The sequence below is a fragment of the Malaclemys terrapin genome, chromosome 13 (assembly GCF_027887155.1).
Source record: "Malaclemys terrapin pileata isolate rMalTer1 chromosome 13, rMalTer1.hap1, whole genome shotgun sequence".
NCBI lineage: Eukaryota > Metazoa > Chordata > Testudines > Emydidae > Malaclemys > Malaclemys terrapin.
Window position 1 is genome coordinate 18,272,545 of NC_071517.1, and position 25,170 is coordinate 18,297,714.

General features: G+C 49.8%; 1 protein-coding gene across 1 annotated transcript in view; it reads right to left on the minus strand.

Moving 5' to 3' along the window:
* Positions 1-25,170, minus strand: part of SEPTIN9 (septin 9) — a 252,992-nt gene that overhangs the window by 192,184 nt on the left and 35,638 nt on the right. The window contains exon 2 of the mRNA XM_054047105.1: positions 19,814-19,870. Within this exon, the coding sequence (XP_053903080.1) occupies positions 19,814-19,870 (57 nt within the window). The remainder of the gene's footprint in view (positions 1-19,813; positions 19,871-25,170) is intronic.

Sequence of the window (25,170 nt, forward strand, 5' to 3'; positions counted from 1 at the left end):
AGAGGGGCACTGAAGGTCACAGGGATCTGACATCAAATGGAGCCACTCTGATTAGGGCTGTGCACGGTACTGACCATGAAATGTGGATCTCAAAATAAACGGCTTCTGCATCTCATTTTGAATCCATGAAAACTGGCCCTTATTTTTGAGAACAAAATTGACATTTGGGACTTTTCAATGTCAGTAGGACGTGGACCATCCTTGGAATTGCTGCTCCTTGTGAGAAACTGGCTGTTCTGCAAATATTTTATGAAAGCCAAAATCGGGGTTGGGTCTGTGTGCGTGTGAAGTATCCCAGAACAAAATGGCGACTGTTGCATTGTGATGACCTTTTAGGAAAGCCCTAATCCTGGTGCTGTGTCTGCCCCCTGAGAGACACTGACCAAGTGCAGGAGAGGCCTAGGACGTTATGGATTGGCCACTCCGCTGGACGTTTATCTGATGGTTTTCTTGTGCCTGGACTTTTTTTAAACATTAAAAACCCTTGTTAAAAAATACAGGTGGAGTCACAAGGCCCAGTTGGTGGCACTACACAGGGCCAATAATAGAGCTGTGTGAGAGGGCAAATTAGGAGCAGCCTTTAGGGAAGAACTGTTGACCATTTTGAAAATAGCCTCCAGTTCCATTTGGAGCTGGGAAGCTTAAACAAATAGGAACCTTGATCTCCCAGCTTCCTTTGCGCTTGCTGAGCCAGTCGGGGGCGGGGGACAGCGTGTGGCTTCCATGCTTTAGCCTCCCCCGCAACCAGCGTGTTTGCTATTTACGACGGGCTGCAGACACAAGGCATCTCTCTCCGATGGGGCGTTAGGGAGGAAACGGCAAGCAGGAAAACAAACAGAATCCAATTAGAGGCTAGAGTTTGGGGTTTATATATAGCGTGTCTTCCACACCCGAGTCAAGAGACCCTGGAGCACATTGCAAGGCAACCAGCTGGGTGCTGGCAGTGCAGCGACTCTGTGGACAAATAAAGCAGCCATTATGTGGTCAGCGAAAGCTCACACACAGCTTTGGATGGTGGATCCCATTGCACCGAGATGGGACTGTTAGCCAGGACATTGAGATGATCCAGTACATATCGGTTCTTTAATTACCAACTTGGTGGCCACCACAGGGACCTTGGGATGAGACATGGAGAAAGTCTATTAGCAGGTCCTCCTGTCTGGCTCTCTAGGTTTCCTAACATGCGCATCACCATGACACCTGGCTGCCTGACACAGAGGGGCTGAGTTCCTCCTTTCTTTCAGTTAAGGAGAGAATTATTTTCTAGCACAACTGGTGCTCATATGGGATGAGTTCAAGGGCTACAGTCTGAGCTTTTTAAAGCTGTCTAGGTGGCTTGGATAGCCATTAAAATTAATGGGATTTGGGCATCTACATCATTTTGGGGGGAGGGGAGTCTGTAAACCCATATTATTATGGGCTGTACTGGAGTCGCATGGATTTTAGAGTCAGCGCAAAGATCACCTGGTTGGGACAGTTTGCTTCAATCCCCTTCTCCCCCAGTGAAGCTCCCAAGAGTCCATCCTTCCTGACACTTCATTATTCCTACTGTAGCCGCACCTACGGCCCCCAATCAGCCCCCAGGGCCCCAATGCACTAGGTGCCACACCAGCAAGTGACACAAAGTCTCTGGCACACGACACTGCCACTCTCCCTCCCTCCATCTTCTTCCCATAAAACACTAACTGGGTTATATTGCTCCAGCTCCTGCTCCTGCCCCAGCACTCAGGCTGCTGGCAAGGGAGTGTTGCATGCGAATGCACAGACTCCAGGCCCCTAGGTTGGGCTGCCATGGATTCAGCTAGTTCCTTTACTTCTCAGACATCCATAGTACCTTGGAGTCTGGAGCACCGGAAACGGGAGGAAATTCAACAGTGTGAAGCACAAGGCCATGCACTTAGGCTCCTTCTGGCCTTAACCTCTCTGCGTAGTGGCCTGGAAAGCAGTGAAAGGAGGAGAGGGCAGGAGGCAGGGGGGTTGTGGATTAATGTGTTTGACCCACACTATGTGCAATGGAACATGTCTGGCTGTAGCAATACAGATTCAGGTGTGGTGTGATCCCTTACACCAGGGCAGGGCCCATTTACACCTGGGCTGAATTTGGCCCATGGAGTCGTCAGGTTAGATCAGCATCCGCTGAGCATTTGTTCCAAGAACCCCCTTCTCGCATGAATAATTTGGCACGTCCTTGGCGACGTGAAGGTTGGGGAGGCTCTTAATGGAATTCTACCACTCCTTTGAAAGGTGGATTCCGGACAATCATCCCCTCTCAGAGATGTTGCTGAATCATCCCTGCCAGAGATGACTTATCCCTGGGGCTCCTAAAAATGCTTCTGAAGACCAGATTGCACCAGGTGCCATGTATTTAAAATATAGGTTTACACTGAGGGAGGAGGAGAACCCCAGCTACCCCCGCTAGGTCTTGAGATTCCCCCTGCCCCTCGCCCCTTCCAGTTATACAGGCTGAACGCGGCACTGCTCTGTCAATAGCCCCAGGAGGACAAACATCCCCAGCACATGGCTCTTTATAAACCTTTGTTTGACAAGTGCTGCTACTTCCCTCCCTTGTTATTTTCGGGAGAAAGCATATTTGTTTGAAATAGGAAAACAAGTGTGTACATTTCCTTAGCTCTTACCTACCCAGCCCTGAGATCACAGGCACGCCTGATCACGGGCTTATCATCGGCTATGGGGGGACATTTTAGTGGCAGCCTCTTGTTAAATATTAGCAGCATTTGCTTCATGTCCCCAGGCCCGGATGGAACATTTATTTAATGCTCTCACAAACTGGACTCGATTTCACTTCTTGCTGCTAGCAGCGTGTGTGTCTCTTTAAGAGGAGCTGCTGGCTAGAATGCTGTTCCACCCTGGCTGATTCCCTTCGAAGGGCAGGAAATCCCCAGCATATCCTCTCCAGCCTTTCTGCTCACACTTCAGAATTAATGCGCGGATGTATTAATAGCTGCTGGCAACGCAGAATGAAAGGGGAGGCGGAACAACTAGACTCAGGACCTCGTGGGATCTGGTTTCAATTCCTGAGCAGTGTGAACTCTACTAATTCATTTCTGCTCAGCTTCCCCTCCTCACACCCAGCCCTGTCTTCTCAGTACCACCCCATCTCCTCTACTCACCCAACCCAGCACCTTGCTCGAGTGTCTAAAGGGCTGGGATGCTCCGCTCCCCCCGCCCCACACTGAGTGGCTGATGGGACAAAGCACGGTCCTCCGTTTGATTGCACCTGGTCCTCTGCTGGATGAGGATCTAGCTACTGTGATCTGTGCTCTCATCCCCTCCAGGTCAGGTCACTGCAACGGCTCTGACCTAGGATGGAGAATGAAGGCCACAGGAGAGCTACTAGCCTAACCTCTACAATGGGCATCACCCTATCTCTTGCGCAAGGAAAGCAGCTGATTGCACCCGGACTCCGCACACTGCATGGCTCCCAGTTCATTCTGAATACAATTCAAGGACCCAGCTCTATTATTAAAGGCCCTTCTTAATAAGCCAGGGCTTGGCTTCCTTGGCAACTGTCCTCCCTCTGCAACCCAGCAAGGCAGACCTGCCCAGGTGAAACCTACGACTGTCCCAGGTGTAATGATCAGGGGGAGCAGGGCTGGCCGCATAGCTTTTGCCCTACAACAACAATGTGAGTAGCCAGACACCTATGACAGGTGTTTTCTGAATGCAACACAGTCAGATGCCACTGTGGGTCAGATCCTCAGCTTGTGTAAATCCAAGTAGCTCCACTGAGATCAACAGAACTATCCTGACTTACAGCAGCTGAAGATCTGGCCTGGTGAGATCTTGGTTTCCGACTTCTTACAAGAACAGCTTTCTGGGGGAGGGACTTCCCTTCCCACACATCACAGTGCATAGGGCACTCTCCTGAGAGGGGCGTTCCTGGGTGCCACCCTTCCCATCTTTTAGCCAGTGCGGCCACCTCCAGCAGTTTGCCCCGGCAGGATGGATTTCACTGCTTTGTGCCACTGCATTATTCCAAGGGCCATCATCGCGTTGCCAGGCAAGACCACAAAGAAACTTCGCCATGGGGTACCATAGCAGGATGCTATTGCACTGGCCCAAGGGAGCCTCTGGCTCTCGTCAGTGGTCTTTCAGGTCCTGCTAGCAGAAGAGACCCACCTGTTAAAATAGGAACTATGCTGCAAAAGCCAGGCTGGGTTGGCAACACTACGGGGCTTGCTAAGAGTGGCAGAATCTTGAAGGCCTGGGCAATTCTCAGATCATCAGGCCTGCTTTTAGGCACAAGGAATTCAACTGGAAAAATTCAGGCCAGCAGGAGCTGATCCAAGTCCCATGAGTCAGAGATGTAGTTTGCTACCTGATCCGCCCCGGCACCCACAGGAATGATTTTCATGGTTCCCAGAATTCCATCCACATCTTTTAGTGCCTCGCAGCTCAGCGTCAACTGTCCACAGTAGCTGATCCCCTGCTTCCATTGCAGAGTAAACAGCAAAGTCATCCAACTAGAACGATAAGGACACGAAGAGAGTGGCTGTGTTCCCATCTCTTCTGCAGCCCTGCTTAGAGGACAAATTTAGAGGTGGGTAAATGGATGCTCTGTGCCTAAGATACAATTAGGGGTTTCGATAAACACTAGACGGTAGCCGGATGTTCCTGCCTTGGAGGCTCACAGCATGCCTGTGGTGTGAAGCCAGCAAGATTTCTCCAAGCAAGCCAGAGTCCTGGAAACTGCCACTTATCCCCGGCTGACGTCAAGACACAGGACTGCCGAGGAGGGAAGAGAGAGCGCGGAGAGCCCATCAGCAGGTCTCACAACAACCAGCCCTTGAGAAGAGTTTGCAAACTGCCATTGTGGAGGTGAAAAGAAGTGGGAGAAAGCAATCATGGGAGAAAGACAAACATGTGCAGCAAGGGGGATTCCTGACTAAACATAGCTACCTAGGAACTAGCACTGAGCTCGCTCAGACAATGGCATGCTAGTCATGCTTCTCTCTGATTGAAGCCAGACAGCTCCTTCCTCACACCTGATCCCCACTCTATGCTGCTGAATGCATTCCTGGGCTATATAGAAGAGGTGGGATCATGCTGTATCCCCCTCCCTGCATATGTGTGTACACACACACACACACACACACTCTCAACAGTACCTGTCAACACCCTGGTTGGAAATATTTCACCTCTTCTTCCCCAGACACCGGAGAAGCCGCCTGCAGCCTCGTTCTCTGCTTAGCTCCTGCACGTGTGAAGTAGTTTGCGGTGCTTTCAGGCAAGCTAAGTGCCTTCTACCACCGCTGCCCCTCATCAAGGTTGTTGTGTTCCTCACTGGATACATGTTGGCGCTGGGAGGGTTGATAATGAATGCGTGTGTCTCTCTCTCTGGGTGCACTGTGTTCGGTTTAAGGGGGATTGTTTTGTTTTGCCTTTGCAAGGGAATGAGACTAGCAAAGTAAATCAGACAAAACTAAATTCCATTGCGACTTCCTCTCTTCTCTGCTCCCAACCCCCTGCCTATCCCTGCTGCAGCAGCTTGCCATAGTCACTTGAAAGGACTATAGCTTAAGGAGTTTACTCCAGAGGCTGGCTGGTACTGAGACTATAAAGAACCTGATTGACAGCCTGTCCAAAGGCAACAGTATTTCAATAATGCCTCAAGGCCCCACCCCAGATCAGGGCCCTGTTGTGCTAAGCACTGTACCAACACATTGTAATAGAGACCCTGCCCCAAAGAGAGCACAGTCTAAACAGCTAAGACAGCCAAAGAATGCGTGAAATGAAATACCACTATCCCCATTTCACAGATGGTGAATTGAATGCTTGTGGTGGTAGGGGGCAAGGGACAGCAACTCACTTCCAGTTTATATCATACGTGTGACGAATGGGGACTGTTCTTAATGTTTCCTCTGAATATTGTAGGGGTGCCTCAGTTTCCCCTATGCATTTCTTAAGTCTCTAGGGGGGAGATTGTTCCAGAGCAAAGGGCCAGTGCACATAAATGGCCGACACTCTATTTCCTGGCAACTAATGGCCAGGGCCCTTCTGCCCTACAAGGAGATAGCTAAAGGTGTTGAAGAACAAAGAGATCAGGTGACCTCCTGGCCCCGGAAAGAAACAAAGCCCAGAGGAGGAGAGGCTGGAGGGTAAGTTAGTTTGGAGCTAGCTGGGGACGGGGAGTGAGTGCGGACGTGGGTGTCTGGCTCGCTGCCCCCCAGGATGGACCCGGCTGAGGGATCCTGTTCTCTATACCTACAAGCTCTGTTTTAGACCGTGTTCCTGTCATCTAATAAACCTCTGTTTTACTGGCTGGTTAAAAGTTATGTCTGACTGCGAAGTGGGGGTGCAGGACCCCGTGGCTTCCCCAGGACCCCCCCAGGGCGGACTCGCTCTGGGAAGCGCACGGAGGGGCAAAGGATGCTGAATGCTCCAAAGGTCAAACCCAGGAAGGTGGAAGCCGTGTGAGCTCCTTGCCCTGAAAACAGTCTGCTCACAGAGAGGCGATTTCACCAGAGTCCTGACTGGCTCCGTAGGGAGCAGTTCCAGAGCATCGCCCGGGGACTCCGTGACACATACATTCCTGAAAGCTCATGCTTCAGGGTTTCAGCTGGCCACAGCAGAGGTCAGGAAGGGATTCCCATCTCCCCTCCTCCAATGTATTCTGTTGGTGTTTCTAAAATCTCCGTCTTCTGAAGGATGAGGGATGGCCACAGCTGGAGATGGGACACTGGATAGGGTGGGTCAAGGCTCTGAGGGGGTGCTGAGTATTCTCTCTCTCTCAAGTGCTGGATGGTTGTTGTTCACATGCTCTGGGTCTAACTGATCGCCATGGTTGGGGCCAGGAAGGAATCCCCGCCCCCCCCCAGATTGGCAGTGACCTAGGGTTTTTTTTTTTTTGCCTTCCTCTGCAGTGTGACGGTGCAGGTCACTTGCAAGGGTTATCTGAGTATATCTCACTTGATCATTGCCGGGGCCTCTGACAGTGGTGCAGCTCACTCCCTCCTGTTCTCTGCCTGTGGCACAGAACAGGTTAGTCTCCCATGGGCTATAACATTTTGGTCTCATTTCGGTTGTTGGGCTGAGTGTGCAGGTGCTGGGGGATGTTGGTGGCTTGTGACATAGAGGTAGTCAAACTAGATGGTCTGGTGGTGCCTCCTGGTCTTAAACTCTGTGACCCTATCATGCCAAACCCAGAATACCCCATAAATCAATAAGCCTCAAATATACCTCAATATTTTATACCACCCTTCCCACCTGGACCACCCCATATATCTAACAAACCAAAATGACTCACGATATTGGGGTCGCAACCAGAGATACTGTAAAGAGAGTGCTGAGCACTTGCCTTCCACAAGAAGTCAGACCCCTTTAAGAGGTCTCAGGTTGGGCACTCAAAACCTGAGGTGTGATGTATTGAGGACTGTGTTGGAATTGCAAGTTATCACTTTAAGAAGGGGGGGGGTAGTTCCTGGGTCCTACTTACAGGGCTCTGTAGCAAAGCACATGAGCAATGGCAGCAAAAGTTAGTCTGGAAAGAGCCAGCTCAAAGCAACATGGTGTGAGTTGTGCCTTGCTGCCTTTGGGAGCAGCCTGTTTTCTCTCTCTCTGTTTTTGGGTTCTTGTGTATTATCTGAATTCTAAAAAATAAAGTAGTTTTACATTGCAACCATCCAGCAGGAATCCTTTATGGTTTTACCTACCTTCTCTGTGTGAATGCTGTGAGTATAACACGAGGCACCCCAAATTACTAGTCACTTCTGAAACTCTTAGCCATGAACACATAAATCACTATAAACCTCACAATCCTGGACACCAGAACCCCCCTTACTACCTGCAAACCATCAGATATGTTGGTGATGCCCACAGCTGCATGTACGTTACGCATGGTGCGTATCATTGTCGGGGGTAAAGTCAGCAGCATTGGACTCTCCCAATGACAGTGGTGAGGAGCAGCAGCACTGGCCTCCCGCGACCCACCCACGCAGGTTTGGTACCACAGCTCGTCTGTCATAGTGGGGCCGAAAGTGAGTGACTGGTGCCATGACTTGGTGCACAGCTGCATCCAAACGATGCAGCTTTAGCCTTTGTTTTCTGTCCCCGCATCCTCCTCTGCCCAGTTAGGAACACAAAGAGAACACATTTCAAATGCCAGCCTGGCACTAGCGACTAAGAGGAGGGAGTGACGCATGCACATGTGGGCACTCTTTGGCACAGGGCTGCACACAGCTGGGGTAGCCTGCCTGGTGCATAAAACAAAAGGGAATAGAGACTGCCCCAGGAAATTCAAATGACCTCATATAGGAACATGTTCAAGGCAACCAGACTTCAACAACCAGCTGTTAACTCCTTTGTTGCTGTGTCAAAGTGAAGGTCAGAGGCCCGGCCTCAAAGATTGAGCTTCCGTCAGTATCACAGTCTCAGCCCCAAACACTGCAGTACCCCTAAATCTAAGCTACTGTGCTTTGAACCATTACAGCCGAATGCTTAGAAGGGCAGTTTTCAGCATGCCACTGCCACTCCAATGGAGAGTCATTCAACTTGATAAAGCACCCTACGTTTTTGCATCCTTCGGGTCTCTTGGATCTGCTAAAAAGAACTGGAAATCTCATGGCAGCAAAGTCTCTCAGGAGCCATTCGGATCATCCCTGCTTCTGGTGAGACTGGAAATGCTATAGTTATAGCCTTGATCACCTGATGTTGGCAGTGGCCTGTGAAAATGACTAAATGAAAGTTAAAAGTTGGGGTCATCTGAAGCTCTGGACAAATGTTTAGGTCGGGTTTTGTTAACAGCATTGTCTCACCTGTTTCCTAATTCCAACCGATCTCTGAAGTTAACCCTTTCACTGCTTCTAGGCATAAAGAGAGTGACGATGGTCCTATGGGGGAGGCAGGACCCTGAGCGTCAGGAGCCCTGGACGCTAGTCCCCACTCTGCCATGAACTCACATGGCCTTGGGGAATTCGCTTAAGCCTCATCTTTCAAAAGTGTGCGCTCATTTTGGGTTGCCTCCATTTTTGGTTGCCCGACTGGAAACAGCTAAGGTGTAAACACCCACAGCTCCATTCGCTCAGCCCCTCTGACCAGCAGGCCATACATGGTTCCATTTAACATTAAGGCATCCCAGATTCACAGACCCTGTAAAATGTTTTGGCCTCAGCATCCCCAACTGTACAATAGATCCTTTCCTGTGGGATCTCTCACAGTGATGCTGCCATGAGATTTCCAGTTCTTTTTAGCAGACCCAAGAGACTTGAAAGATGCAAAAATGTAGGGTACTCTATCAAGCTGAATGAGTCTCCATTGGAGTGGCAGTGGCATGCTGAAAACTACTCTTCTAAGCATTCAGCTACAATGGTTCAAACCACACTATCACAGAATCTAGGATGGGGGTATTCATTGCCTAGTGTAATGCCATTGGCTTCAAAGGAGTTACACCAAGGATGAATTTGCTCCCATACATGTAGTGCATTTTGAGACCCCGAGTGGAAGGTGTTACAGATATGTCAGGTGTTGTTACTCTTCCACTGTGTCCCGACCTCCAGTTGGAGCGGTCACACGGGATGAGTAAGGAATGGTGTCCCTAGCCTCTGTTTGTCAGAGGGTGGAGATGGATGGCAGGAGAGAGATCACTTGATCATTATCTGTTAGGTTCATTTCCTCTGGGGCACCTGGCATTGGCCACTATTGGCAGACAGGATACTGGGCTGGATGGACCTTTGGTCTGACCCAGTATGGCCGTTATGTTCTTATGTTCTTGCACTTCCTGAAGCAACGGGAAGTGAAGCCCGCTCTGCTCTCAAAGAGTTTGCTGGCAAACTTTGTTAGGGTAGACAGTTTATACCAGCAAAATGTCCTTTTATCAGTATAGCTTATCCCAGTTCCCCTAAGCAAGACAACGATACCAGCAGAAGGATCTTGCCACTATAACAGTAGCTACACTTGGGCTTTTGCTAGGATGGCCAGGTCAGCACAACACCAAAATAAAGAAATAAAAATCCCTTCCCCAACTGACCTAGCTATGGCAGCAAAGCTCCCAGCGCAGCCCAGGCCTGAGGATGGCAAGGCTGCACAGCAGATGCACTGGAAAGAACGTCCCCCAACGAGACACCTTGATGAAGCTGGTGAACCACATTCTAGAGACAAGGGCTGGACATTTGTTGTGCTGACCTGGCCATCCTAGCAAAAGCCCAAGTGTAGCTGCTGTTATAGTGGCAAGATCCTTCTGCTGGTATTGTTGTCTTGCTTAGGGGAACTGGGATAAGCTATACCGATAAACGGACATTTTGCTGGTAGTGAATCACGGTTAAAGTTTTACATTTGCAGGTAAAACATTTTCTCCCTGCTCCATCTAGAACTCCAGTCCTCTTGCTCTTTAAAGCCGTGAGATAACAGCAGTAGCTCTGATAAGGAGTTGCCAGGCCTGGGAAATACTGTCAATTGGAACCTAGTTCAGCGAAGGTCCATGAAAAATGACTCCTCCTCTGACCTACAGAAACATGAAAAATCTTAATGGCGGGGGAAAGGATTGAGTTGTTCTATGATTTTCATTCGCCTGGAACTTGAATATTTTAAAAAAATGTCTCTGAGCTTAGGGATGGATTTCGCTGCCTAGGGCAGTGACTTTATAGCACTAGCTGTGGACAGGAGCTGTGAATCCCCACGACAGCGCTCAGGCCTGACCTGCCTTAACCTCTCTAGTACCTCCACTCCTGGGTCCCTCCAACAGCTATGTCAATGCCACACTTTGTGGTGAAGGGGATTTTACAGGGTCTGCTCAGACTTCAGTAGAGAACATCAGCCTTTCATTTTGTCCCCAGCATCAGTCTCATGAGGTCTTTGAATTAAGTTCTCTGGAGGCCCCTACTCATGAGATGCCATCCCACACTCCCTCACCTCCGATCGCACTTTTGGTCCCTTTGTCCCTTAACCCACCCAAAGTAAGAGGGGAATGAAGGGTAACAGGACTTGGGCATGGTGCTTCTTGCCTTGTGTCCAGTAGGATCATTTTGAGAGTAAAAGACAAACCTCTCGACTGAAGGTTTTCATGCCGTCGGCGAGGGCCCTTTATAATGCAACCCAGAGAGCTGGGCCTGAGTTTTGTGCTTCTCTAAATTATGCACTGCGCTTCCAAACAGCCTCAAGATAAACTGCGGTCGGTCTTCAGCCAAGTGCTGATGATGCAAAACTAGGGACATTGCCTGCACTCTCTGCCTCTTGCGGATAGACTCACTGTGCCTCCCTGTATTGCAGCTGGCTCCGGTGTAATGCCTCTCTATTGGTCTGGCGGGCTGCAAATTAACTAGCCATGCAGCAAGACAGAGAACAAAAGCAGGGAAACATGAGGCACCTCTTCCTCTCTTACTCCTGTGGGAGTTCTCACAAACAAAACACCTGATCCAGAAACAGCTCTAGTAAAGAAAGTTTCCCTGCATCATACTTAAAGGCCTTCTTCTCATTAGGGCTTGCCTGCGCCCCAAAAGTATACCGCTTTACCTGCACCCCAATCCGCGTGCTGCACCAGCACCCCGCCAGAGATGTTCTTTCCTCTGGACAAAAAGCCAGAGAGTAGCCTGGAAGGAAACCAAAGTACAGAGCAGGTGGCGTCCCAAGATGCAGATTCTCTCCACTCAGGTGCTTTGGGGCTATTCACGGACCTGCCAGGTAATATACACTCCTGCCTGGCTGGCAAGTGTCAGCAAATATTTTCACTCACTAGCATTCGTCAGGGCTGAATCTGAAGAAGGTTCAGTGGGGGAAGCCCCGCCCCTGCAGGAAAACACATTTCAATGGCATGTTAGGTTGGGAGCTAGAGTTTGCCATGGAATTTCTGATTTAGGGCTTCTGCTCTTCTCTCTCCTCCCACCCAGCCGCCACTCTTCCTAGAGAGGAGCCGCCTGTTTCCAATTGCATGTTCAATACAGACCCCAAGCCTCCCACATTACTCAGCCTGATGGACTGTATTCCCTTGTTTAATTGTCGGGTGACATTGCCAAACCCAGACATTTGTGCGTCCAAGTGACTCTCAGCAGGGGCCCCTCTAACTCTTGTGGAGCAGCCATTTCTTGCTGTGCAGTGCTGCTGACCGTGGTTACTGAGCATTGAAACTCAGCAGTCAGTCTTGTTAATCATCCTTCCTGGGCTGCGCAAGGAAGAGAGGTCGCAAATTCCCAAATGACGCTGAATCTGGAGTTTGAGGGGTGGGGAATCGGAGCAAGTGACCATGCAGAGTGCGGGAGGGCCACCTAGGTGGGTGTGGGGAAGAGGGCTAATAACAATTCCGTATTTGTCTCTGTTCCACCTCTGAATAGGCTTCGCTAAGTCCAGCTCTGTAGCTTCAGTGATCAAACTTTAGTCAATCCCCATACACCGGCTGCAATGGCAGCTCTATCCAGGGTCCGCATATGGCCCCCATTACTAATGTCTCCAAGTACCTCAAACAAACATGTCTATGCATTTATCCTCACAACTCCCCTGTGAGGCAGGGCAATGCTGTTATCCACAGGGAACAGATGGGGAACTGAGACAAGTCACTTGCTCAAGGTCACACAGGAAGTGTGCGGCAGAGCCGGGAATTGAACCCTGGTCTCTCTTAAGTCCCCCGGTAGCACCCTAATCATTGGACCTCCCTTGTGCTAGGGAGTGTCCTGGAACTGGAGGTGCGGGCCTGCTTTTAGATGACTGGCAATGGCAAAATGGCACTGGTACAGGGAGGAGAGAAGCTGAGGATGGGGTCACAGGACCAGATTTTCAAGTCGGCTCAGGGCCAGACCTACAAGCGCTCAGCCCCCAGCAGCCCCCATTGCTTATGGCCAGAACTCTTGAAAATCTGGCCCACAGGGTGCAATGGCTGTGGAAAGACACCTTGGGGTGGTGAAGAGCCCCACGCCATCCCTGACTGAGCAGCAGTTATAGGGGAAACACCACAATTGTCCCAGTTATAAGTGCTCCGAGGTGCAGGGCAAGAGAGGGGAGAGAGGAAATTTGGTCCTGAAATGAGGGGAAATGGAGCTGCAGTTATATGGAGCTGTAAATATTTACTGCAGCGTAAACCAAAGCACTGAACTGCTCGTTAAGATTCTCAACATGAAAAAGTTTATTAAAATTAAAAAGGGCTCACACCAGAAAAAGGGGAAAATATATAATTAGAGTCTGAAGAAACCAGACTAATTCTGTGTCTTTCAATTTAGCGTCTCTGCACTCCAGTTAGCCTTGGATTTCTACCTAGTCCCCCTTCTGTCTTTGAATATAGCTGGATGAGGACATACCACACCAGAAATCAAGACAGCATCGTTGTGTTTGCATATGAAATGAATTAAAGTGCACTAGAAACTAAGACCTGACTACAGACCATTTCACTGGTGGCCAAGAATTTGAAGCCAGTTTTCCCAAGGTGGAGGTTTAGTGCATGAACCCCCTATCATCCAGACTAGTGTCACTTCCCATCCCCAAATTTGCAGGAGAATCAGAGTTTTTAAGAGGGATCTTCAGGGCTTATGACAGTGTCCTATTACAATCATGTCTTTGCATCAAGATACCAAAACATTATGAGAATGCAACATCATCACCCATAGACTCATCCACAGGGCAGGAAGAGGTAAACATTGTGACATCATGGGACAATACCACAGTATCAGCAGGTGCATATTCATTCTGAAGCATCCTTCAGTGTATCCTTTGGGGACAACCATAGCCTGAACACTCAGCTGTAGCCTTTGAATAGTCACTTGACCCAGTATCTGCCAAGGACCAAATTTGAACCAAGGCCATGATCTAGCAAAGCATTTATGCATCTAATTAAACTTCCAGCACATTTTCTGTAGTTAAGTCATTGCTCCAGGAAATCATTGTTAGGATAACTTTCGCCTCCCGTGTGCACCAGGAAGAGCAGCAAGAACCTGCCATAAGAAGATCTGAGATCTCAGACACCACATCCAGGGAATGAGGACTGGGAAGAGGTACAAGTGGCCAAGAAAGTAAGCAAAAAGGGAGAGAGACTGTGAACATAAGACTGCCCAAGGAGAGATGTAGCAAGGTGTCAAAGGAGAGAGTGGGAGTTCTCCAGGGGATCTCTTGATTGAAAAGTGATAAGCATTCCTAAAATAATAATTAAAAATTAGATAAATTCTTCAGCATTCCGGAGAGAAGGAGGAGTATGGGGGGTAAGAGACGCTAGCAGCTGTCCATACATATCCTGGGGAGGCAGAAGAAATGTGAAAGAAAGTTACCGTCACACCAAAAGCGGTAATGAAAAGAGAAGAAAGTTTGCAATGGGCAAAGCCCTGAGGCAGCTGGAGCTTCCCAGAATTCCGAGCGTGGTAGGGGGCACCTCTCTCAGCCCCTTGGGATACAGGGCTGCACGGAGAGAACACAGGGATGATAACACAGGGGCCAGCAGGCTCCAGAGATGATAAGATCACACCAAGTAAAAGCACAGAAGCTAGTTCTGTTAGAAGCTTCTTGTTGGTTAATTTAGCCCTGAAGACCAAAACCCTCTATTCCTTCAGCAGAGGAGTGTGGGGTGGGTCATTGCAAGGCAAGCATTACCTTTAGTGGGGCAACTCTGCCTCGCAGGAATCTGCTTCCGGGGGCCCAGTTCTGCAAGGTGTTCAGTGCTCCACTCATAGCAGGCTGGATCTTGCCCTTCTGAAGACAATAACAAAATGTCCTTGACACCAGTAGGTGCAAGATTGGGCTTTGCAAGATTGGTGCCTGGCTAAAAGGTTAGTTCCATCTCCATGACCCAGTCAGTCCTGGGCGCCCCCATACTGAGGCCACCAAAAGCAGGGGTGCCAATATTTATTCTGTCATGGTAGTGGCCAGGGGCCCCGATCAGGCTCAGAGCCCCACTGTGCTCGGTGCTCGGCAGGCAGTGGATCCCTGCCCAGAATACCTTACAGACTAAGGAGACAAGCATCAGGCAGAGAAAAGGGAGAGAAGAAGTCTATCAGATAGATAGATTGTTCCATACACCTGCTGTTTTCCCTGTGCTTTGCATTACATAAAGGTATATCCACTTCCTCCCAGCTGCCTCCCCCCGCCACATCATCAAAGGCTGGGTTATTTCTTGTAGGCCTTGCAGCAGAAGCAGGTCACTTGTAATGTTCTGCTGAAAGCCTCTCCTCTGGGAACTAGATACCTGTCTCACCCAGAGAGCTGAACTGAGGCCAGCAAGGACAAAGGAAACTAGAGTCCTTTAATGGAGATTCCAGCAGTGGGGCCTGCGAAGCAGGATAGATTGAGATCTAAAGAGAGTTACACTGACCTGATAACCAGTATTTGTGGATTTTCTAAGGGCTTGAGTCAAAGCACACCTCAGCCAATGGAATGACTCTCATTGACTTCAGGGGGCTTTGGAACAGACCCCAGAGGGACAGCATGTCTAGTGAGGGGGAGGGAATGTTTGCAGGAAGTACCATGTCAGCCTATGAAAAATTCCCCAGGAGCAAGGAGGATGGGAACATTGGATTTGCATTGGAAGTCAGTGGGAAACTCCTCACATCCCGTGCTCCCATATGTTCCCACAGGGATCCATCCCATTTCAGTCACTTTCTCGTTGAGTTCAGCATGTGCTGTGCTCTTTAAAAGGAGTCGGGGCTTATTTTAAAAACATCACTTTATATAGGCCATCTGGGATTAACATCCAGGTGAGGAGACAGACTATAAACATACAGTCTACACAGATAGACGCCAAATATTCCAGTCCTGCTTTTATAGCACATTGTCCATGGCCATTAGCCAAAGAGTGTTACAAACAAACGGAGTGAGAAAATAAAATTCTGACAAGCTTGTTACACTAATAACTCCAATGCACCCAAATGACGTTCCTTCACCAAGACCCGGCAGTGCCAGAGGTTTGAAAATGTATTTTCCCTGGGCTTACACCCCTATCAAGTCCATTTTCTTCTATTGTATTTTAGCAGGTCTGTCCCTTAAAAATGGTATTTGCATAAGTTATTTCTACTTTCCTATGATCTTCCCCAGAGCAAACAGAACAAAGATGTGTATTGTGGCTTCTTGCAATAGGTGATTTCTCTATATATACGTCCTGATTGTGCCCAGCCCTACAGTGGTGCATGCAAGGGGATGAAGAAAGTGCAGGGAGCCTCCTCACACTTTTGTGCCCAATCCCTGTGCAAGGGCACAGTGGCAGCGATTGTGCTGTCCTAAGTGCTACCATCTCATTGCTAGTTCCTAAGACGGGGCAGGTCATAGCTACCCCCATCCCAGCAGAGAGGGAAGAAAACAGCTGTGGCAATCGAAAGGGAGTTGAAGGGCTATAAAAGGAGCTTTGGGAGCATGATTTCATCTCAGCCTCTGGTGGAGGACCAGTCCTGGTGCGGGAAAACCCATGTTCAGATGCCGAGAGACTAATAAAGGAGTTGCCAAACCAAACAAACATTCCAGGCTGACCCCACTGGCTTCATATTTCTCTTGATTGTTTCACAAAGGAAAAAAAAATCTGTTTTTCAAGCAGCCTGGGTGACAAAGTATAAGCAATGGTCTGTTAGAGCTGGAAATGGGTGTCCACAGACTGGCTGTTGAGTCCGATTGCCAGGCAGAGAGAAGATTCCCAAGGAGAGTCACAGCACTATGAGCTCTGGCTGCATGTGCCTGGTACTGCTTAAAAAACCAACTAAGCCAGAGTCTCTTTGAAAATGAGCATTCAAGCTCAAAGAGCAGCCCTGTGACTATAAATGTCGCCAGCAAATACTTGTGGAAATGGATTTATGGAGGCTAGCAGCTGCCAGCTCTCTCTCTCTCTATTCCTCAGTATCTCCTCCAGAAAAAGCTTCCAAACTGGGAATGCAGCTGCTAGGGAAAGGTCTAGAAGTAAGTTCCATGCCAGATCGATTGGCGAAACACTCCCTGGATTACACAGCCCAGTCAAGAGCACCATATCCCAGCGCTCATGTCCCTGGCGATGCTTTCACAGGCCCGCCATCTGGAAGACCACACGGGTGTTTTAAATGGAGGAATTTCAGTTTAGCCATTAGGGAAAGGTGACCATCCAACTCCGCCCACCTTGGCCAGCTGGCTCCAGCACACGAGGCGTGTGGGTGTGAAGGATTCCGCTCACATTAAGGGAATGAAACCCACAAGGGTTCTCTCTTCCCCCCAAGTGACTGACCCAAGATGGCTACTGCTCGCTGTGACTGTGTGCAGAGGAGCCAGGTACAAAACCGGATTCTTCATCGGTGGAGACCCCACAGCTCCTGCAAGTGCATTGCACCATGACCCTGATGTAAAGCAACATTACATTCAAGAAACAGCCTGGATTCTCCAACCATCGCTCTACTTGTATTAGCAGTAAGCGGTGCAGCAGGCAGCCGGAGCAGTAGAACTAAGATATCTGTTATGGATGCTGAGTGGACAGTGTGAAGTGCTGGGGCTCTAGAGTTTTATGCGCAAGCAGCTTGGGCCTGGCTGGGTTCCTGAGCCCCCTGGTGCCACACTGAGCTAAAACTGAACCTTGACCCTTGTTCTCCAGCCCCACTCCTCATATTCCCACTGCAACTGGGAGGTTTGTTCAGGAGAAGCTGTGCCCACGCTCCCCAGCACAGCAGCAGTTGGAGTGAGAAGCCATTTCCCAGCTTGCAAAAAAATGTCCACTTCATTTGACATGGGGTTTGTTTTCCTTGATTGCTGTGGCGGTGCGGTCCAGCACATGGGGCAGCGGACTGGCACTGAGCAGATCTCGATTCCAAACCTGCCTCTGCCACTGACCTGCTGGGTGAACTTGGGCAAGGCACTGCCCCTCTCTGAGCCTGTTTCCCATCCCTCCCATCATCTGTCTTGTCTACTCCCATGGAGCAGACAAAGTCTGTTACCCTGGATTTGTACAGTGCCTATAACCATGAAGCTCTGAACATGGCTGGGACACCTGGGCATTAAATAGTTGTAACTGAGGAGTTGCCGGCAGGGTTCTTGCTGGAAAAGGGACAGCATTAGACAAACAGTGGCACAGTTTCTAATCTGCTTTCCTTCTAGCTGTAAGAACACTACTGCAATAGATAGAAAAGGAAGCTTTAGGGACAAGTTTCCAGCCAGTCTTTAATAAGGCACCAACAGCATTTACAGGCACATGTATCTGCAAGCATAAAATCCTGGATGGGAACAGGGAATAGAGTGTTACCCATAATCCTGTGAGTCCTTTGTGCATGGAACTCCTATAGATGCTAATGGGAGTTCTCATGAGACAAGCTTCAGCCACGTCACTACAGGAGGAAGTGCCATCTTTTGGAGCCAGGGTTTCTGGGTATGGAAGCAACTGCACAAAGGTTCCATGATAGTGTGACCAGATAGCAAATGTGAAAAATCAGAAAAGGAGGTGGGGGGTAATAGGCGCCTATGTAAGAAGAAACTCCGAGTATTAGGACTGTCCCTGTAAAATCGGGATAGCTGGTCACCCTATTCCACAAGCCACAACCCTGCCAGCCATTAGAAAGGGAGCCACCGGAATAGGAGCAGCTGGGGGTACTTGTCAGGGTACTTGTCAAAGGGTCAGTGGCTTGGGAGGACCTGTAGCGAGGATGCATTTAGATTTCAACCATCACTTTAGTCACTAGGATCCCTTAAGCAAGATTGGCCCTAGGTGTATTGTTGGCCTAAACATAGCACCTCTGTCCCTTCCAACCCTGCCCCAGCCAGAACCCTTCCTTTGTACCTCTGACCTTCACTCCCATTCCGGTTTTCTTTTTGGTCCCCTGTAATCAGTTTTCTGGGCTCTGGGACCCAGCTGGGCCTTTCGTTCTAGTGGGCTTCTGCCCCCCGTTCTGACAGGATCAAATAGGCCCAGCCTTGCCTCAGAATCCTTTGCACTGGCTGCAGTGAGCATCTTCCTACTGGGGACTTCTGCAACATCTCCCATACTAGGCGATTCCCTTCTGCTCTTCCAGCCGGATTCCACTGACCTCCTGCTGAGACCTGGACGAGAGGGACGTTTGGGACTCCTGTGCTAACATGGTGCTATTTCAGATGTGGCCTCCTAGCTAAGCTCAGCCCTCCAGGGACTGCTGCAAGCTAGGCAGCCCTCAGGCTGGGTGTAAGATACACCAGGGTTCAAGCTGGCTCTGGGCAGTACCAGGTCAGACTAGATCTAATGGTTCTTTTTAGCCTCAAAAATCTATGACTCTATAACTGCTTGTATCTCCTATGCCTAAAGTCGGTGCTGCCCTCAAGCATTTTCCCTGTTGCCCCATAATTCTCTCACTAGTCTGGGCTGAGTTCACACAGTTAATATCAGCAGGACTCTAAAGCTCAGCACATACGATACAGACGGGGCTGCAGAGCAAGGGTGGCTCAAATGCTGAAAGCCTCCGAAGGGGGACAAGAGAGCTGTGCAGTAATGAGTCTGGGAGACACCTGTTTAAAGAGAGAAACCCTCCCACCGGCTTCCTCCTGAATGGGGGAAACCACTTAAATCATGTCAAGCTGCAATTAAGAATGTCATTTTAAGCACAAGCACACATAATCTGTAAATCTCCACGTGCAATAAAAAATAATGGCTTAGGAGAGCGAGAGAGAGCCATTAATTACCGGAACTGTAATTCAACCTCAGGGCACTCTCACTTTCTGCTCACTGGTGTCGGACCCTTGACTTGATGTGCGGATCCATCATTCAGCAGGTAATTCATCTCTAATTCTATAGTGTAGAATACGTAGGGTACAGAAGCCTTTCTCTGCATTTGTTAGCAGCCAGCTTTCCTTTCTAGCAGTGCTTGTTGTTTGATGGAAGGCGGAAGAGATTCTCTCTGATAGCCCCAAGAGGCAAGCATGGGAGAGGCGACCTTTCTATTAGAGGAGAACGACTCAGGGAAACAGGTGCGTTAATGCCACTTACTTGGACTTGTTGGGTCACCGAGTCGCCGAAGTCTCCCACTGGAGGTCCTGGCGATTCCTAGAGCAAGAAAAATCAGTGATAAGGCGCATGGCTAGCTAATGAGAACCTGGTTTGGTGTCCATGCTGTGATTCCTGATCTGCCAAGCCACCCTTCTTCTGCTGGTGTCTGCTTTGTACAGAAACATTACCTATGAAAACTCAAGAATGGGTATTTTGAATGGCGAAAGTACACAATGGCTGTTAGTGGTTGTTACTATTATTCTGCAGTATCAGAAACTACAAGCATGTTTAATGGTCATGACATTGGAGAAGAAAGTCCTGAACTAATGGAGTAGGGGACACACCCACACCCCTTTCAACCTATGACTTTTTTACTATAGATATTCATGCATGGCAATGTTTTCTCCAACAGGAACACACAGACATACCCACTCCTGGATCTTGCAGTGAAGTGAGGGTTGCTAAGACATGCAAACACAACAACATTAGGCCCAAATCAATGTCTAGGCTGGCGCGTGCACACAGTGTGTGCATGCATGGTACAGGGACTAAGAAGGGATGAAATGTGCCTCCCATACCCTGGAACTGCCCAGAGCACACTCCCTGACCACAGCATGCTCCTGACACGTCCCTGGAGACACTCTGTGCTGGGACCCTAGTGAGTGGTACCCACTGCTAGTTCTGTGCCTGTCAGAGAGGATCCTTTCACCAGCAAAGTCAATGAAAAAGGACCAGATCGAACTAATTTATCACATAGCATCTGTATTAGTGTGGCTAAACTGGCTGAAATATTAGACACATCCCTGTGTTCTGGACTGATGGTCAACCAGCAGAGACACACCTGGTTTGGCTTGGTTTGAGGGGCCTTTTTTAATAAATTAGTCTTTCCATTGCAGTGTGTGTGAACTACCCAGCTGCTACCCAAACAGTGGCAGGGAGATAGTTACAGAGGAAGTTTACCCCATCCTGGAACATATTTTTTTTTAGAAGGTGACAGAATCTCTCCTTTATTCCATTCCACACCCCCATTCCAGAAACAGAATACTACTCCTCCATAGAGCTGGGTGATGCTGCACTGTCAGCAAGACAGTGCTGTCTACTGGTTAGAGCAACGGACTGCAAGCAGGGATTCCTGGGTTCTGTCTCCAGTTCTGCTACCTACTCCTTGGCAAGTCACTTACCCTCCTTGTGCCACAAATTGCCCATGTGAGGATAGCCACAACCATTCATCTTCCACTTGTGCTGTAGGCATTAAATTTGCCTTATTAACCAACTCTGATTTCAAACAAACAAATTGGCCATATCCAGGAATCAAGGCTGCCCCTCTCTAACTGACTCCACAGTGCCTTGATGCTACAAGCAGTGGCAATTACATCATGGATCCAGTGGATCAGCTGATCTGGCTCCCATGGTCTACAATTCCCCATACTGGAAATTCCAAGAGATTCCAAACAGAATCCTTCAGTCTCTCTTGGTTTCTACTGGAAACTGGGGGGGCATGGATCAATGTTCACTTCGCACTCCTCATCAGTACCCAGCCCAAGCCGGGGAGCTAATGATCCAACCAGTGGTCCAAATTCGGTGATGAATCCTGGTCATGTGCCACCTGAGGCATGTTGCGCATATGCTAAGAAGAAGACTGGACGACCAATGTCTCACAGGCTAGGTCTACACTACCCGCCTGAATCGGCGGGTAGAAATCGATCTCTCGGGGATCGAATTATCGCGTCTCGTCAGGACGTGACAATCGATCCCCGAATCGACGCTCTTACTCCACCAGCGGAGGTGGGAGTAAGCGCCGTCGACGGGGAGCCGCGGAGGTCGATTTTGCCGCTGTCCTCACAGTGGGGTAAGTCGGTTCCGATACGTCGAATTCAGCTACGCTATTCACGTAGCTGAATTTGCGTATCTTAAATCGACCCCCCCCTGTAGTGAAGACCTGCCCTAAGATCCAGTAGTCCCAGTAACTAGTAGCCAAGTAGATGCACTACTCTTTTCAAACCCTCATTGGCCACTAGGGCAGTTTGAACAGGAATTTCCACTAAAATCCCCAGCCCACTTGCAACTTGCAGGACGCAAGCAGGTTTGGAACTCTCCACTTTTTAATCAATGCAGACTTCATTGATAAGAGATAGCTCACTAATAAGTGTCTTTTCCTCCCACCCTGCAGCAACCAGTCAGAAAACCAGGGTGCACCTACATCCCAGAGCCTAGAAACAGTGGGTTAAGTATTGTTGCTCCAGCCTCTCAGCTGGAACAACTTGTGTCTTATTAAAAAAAAAAAAAGAGGGAGGTGGGGAAGGCAGCAAACCTCATGCTAACTGCCCTGGGACAGGGGTTTCTGGCTGGCAACTCCACTTGGAAAAAGCGCCTCATGCTTAGAGCCGTGCGGGTGCGTTTCTCCACTTTCCTTTCGTAATATAAAAAAGTCTCTATGACTGCAAAGCCACGTAGCTGAACCCCTGGGCCAGTTCCAAGATGACGCACCCTGTTCCTCATCCCCGGAGGAGGAAGAGGGAGAGCCCCCATGGCAGAATCACCCTGTGCAAGGGGGAAGAGTAAAAAGTCCAGCTTTCAAAAGGAAAAAATTGAAACTGATGTTTCCCCCCTACTGGCAAACACTGCTCTATTGTGCATGTGTGAATGTAGATGGAAGAAAGCCTGTCCCTTCAACAGCTGTATCTGTATCAGTGGGGGTCTGATAGAACTCAGCAGTTCAGTTTGTAAACAACTTCCATTATCAGACAGCACAAGGCAGGAGTCTAGTGGACAAGACTTTGATGTGGAACTCAGTAGACCTGGGTTCTATTCCCATTTCTGCCACTGATCTTCGGTGCGACCTTGGGCACCTCTCTGTTTCCTTGTCTATGGATGTAAGCAGGGTCTGAATGAATGCTCCCCTGGCAGCTAGCTGGGAAGGAGAGAGATTTTGGGTGTGTTTATGTAAATACAGTTGCTCTTGCTCAGCGGATAGAGCGGTGTTAAAGTGATCAACTTTGGCTGGTGTTGGGTTACAAATCACCTTAGTACTGAATGACGGGTTAGTGAAATATGGTTATCAATGTTGTAATTATTGTAGGAATACAGGGAAACAGGACTGTGCTTAATCTGTCCCAAATGAGGGGGTCACCCTCAGTTGAAAGACCTTGTTAATCTGTTCCTCCCCACTGTTCAAAGAAAGAGCTAAATACGCTTCATTAGGTGCCTCTTTTGTTATTTTAAATGCTCAGTCACTCAGAGCTGAAATCACTTGGGTCGGGGCACTGTCTCTACCCAGCCTGCAAAGAGCTGAAAATCACTAAGAGACTGATGTGCAGAGGTCATGGCAGATGGCAGCAGAAGTTGACTGACAGTTAGCTGGCGAATGAGTGGCTGGTGGAGTCGGAGAGGCAGAGTGAGCGGCCAGCAGGGTATCTGGCAGAAAGGCGCCATGAGTGGCCAGCAGGGCGTCTGGCGGAGAGGCACAGCAAGCGGCGGGGGAGTGCCCAAGCTGGTCTGCAGATGCACCTCTGAACTCTGTGACTGCACTGACCAAGGATAGAAACTGTGAGTGGGGTGCAGAGAAGGACAGACACGTTAAAGGGACTTTTGAGTTGCTGGACTTAAGAACCTGAGGGGAAAGGACACTGCCCAACTTACTTGGGGGTGGGTGTTTTGCTCATGGTTTATGTTTATGAAGCCTGTTTGTGGTGTTTTCCCAAATTAACGCCCAGTTACTTCCCTCCTGTTATTAAAAGTTTATTTTCTACACTCAGACTCTGTGCTTGTGAGTGGGGAAGTATTGCCTCTCCGAGGCTCCCAGGGGTGGTGTATCATTTTCCCAGGTTACTGGGTGGAGGCTTTGAGCCGGTTTTGTGTTGTATTGATTAGGGTTACCATACGTCTGGATTTTCCCGGATATGTCTGGCTTTTTGGGCCTCAAATCCCCGTCTGGGGGGAAAACCCAATAAGCCGGACACGTCCGGGAAAATAGGGAGGGAGGGACCGGCGATGCTCGGCCGGGGGCTGGAGCCGCTGGGGCTGGCAGTGCTCGGGTGGGGGCCGGGCAGGGGCCGGGGGTGCTCGGCCGGCGGTGCGGAGCCAGGGGTGCTTGGCCGGGGCCGGCGGTGCGGAGCCAGGGGTGCTCGGCCAGGGGCCGGGGGTGCTTGGCCAGGGGCCGGGGGAGGGCCGGGGGTGCTCGGCCTGGGGGCGGCGGTGCTTGGCCTGGGAGCCGGGCTGGGCCCGGCGGTGCCCGGCCGGGGGCTGGCAGTGCAGAGCCGGGGCCAGGCGGTGCTCGGCGGGGGGCCGGCGGTGCGGAGCCGGGCGGTGCTCGGCGCCCCAGGGCCCGAGCCAAGACAGGCGGGAGACGCCGGGGCCAGAGCCTCTTGGCCTGGGCCGGCCGGCTGCCAGAAGGAGCCGCTTGGCCGGGGGGGCTGGACTGGGCCGCGCCTCCCCGCCCCAGCTTGCCTGCTGCTTCAGGCTTCCCGCGAATCAAATGTTTGCGGGAAGCAGGGGAGGGGGAGGGGCAGGGGGGGGCGAAGCGTCCAAGGGAGGGAGCAGAGTTGGGGCAGGAAGGGGCAGGGCTGGGGCAGGGGGCGGGGCCCATGGAGTGTCCTCTTTTTGGACCCTTAAAATATGGTAACCCTAGTATTGATGGAAAGGAACCTCTAGATATTGAACCTGGCCCCGGTTGCTGCCGGCTCCGCCTGGCAGAAGGGTTACATTTAGTCTCAAAAAGAACAGGAGTACTTGTGGCACCTTAGAGACTAACAAATTTATTAGAGCATAGTCTCTAAGGTGCCACAAGTTCTCCTGTTCTTTTTGAGGATACAGACTAACACAGCTGCTACCCTGAAACCTACATTTAGTCTGTAAGCTCTCCGGGGCTAGTTTTGCTTCTTACCAGGTGTTTGCACCGTGCCTAAAACAGAGGATCCCCAACCTCACCTGGGGCCTCTAGGTGGTAATGTCACACAAACAGCATTGCAATCTCTTGTGTTTGGGGTTGTTTCTGCCACCACCTTAGGAAACATTCCCCTGAGATCTTCTTCACTTGATTTTGGCCCAAAAGGGGATTTTTTTTCAGGGAGTTGGACTGGATATTTTGGAGTTTGTTTTCACTTTTGCCACACACATTTTCTTTGTTAAAAAATAATTTTAAACAACACTTCTTTAGATAGGCTAAAACCTAGCAAGGAGGGGCTCCTCCTTGAGGACTAGCATTTGTTTTGGACTTGTTGCTTTGTTTGGGCAGGGGAAGAGAATGATTTAGCATTCACAGAAGCTACAAGCATTTGAAAACTGCATACATAGGAGAAACTGCCCCCTTTTGGGTGACATACAGATGTGCAGTCATGCAGAGCTAGTTAAATCTATCC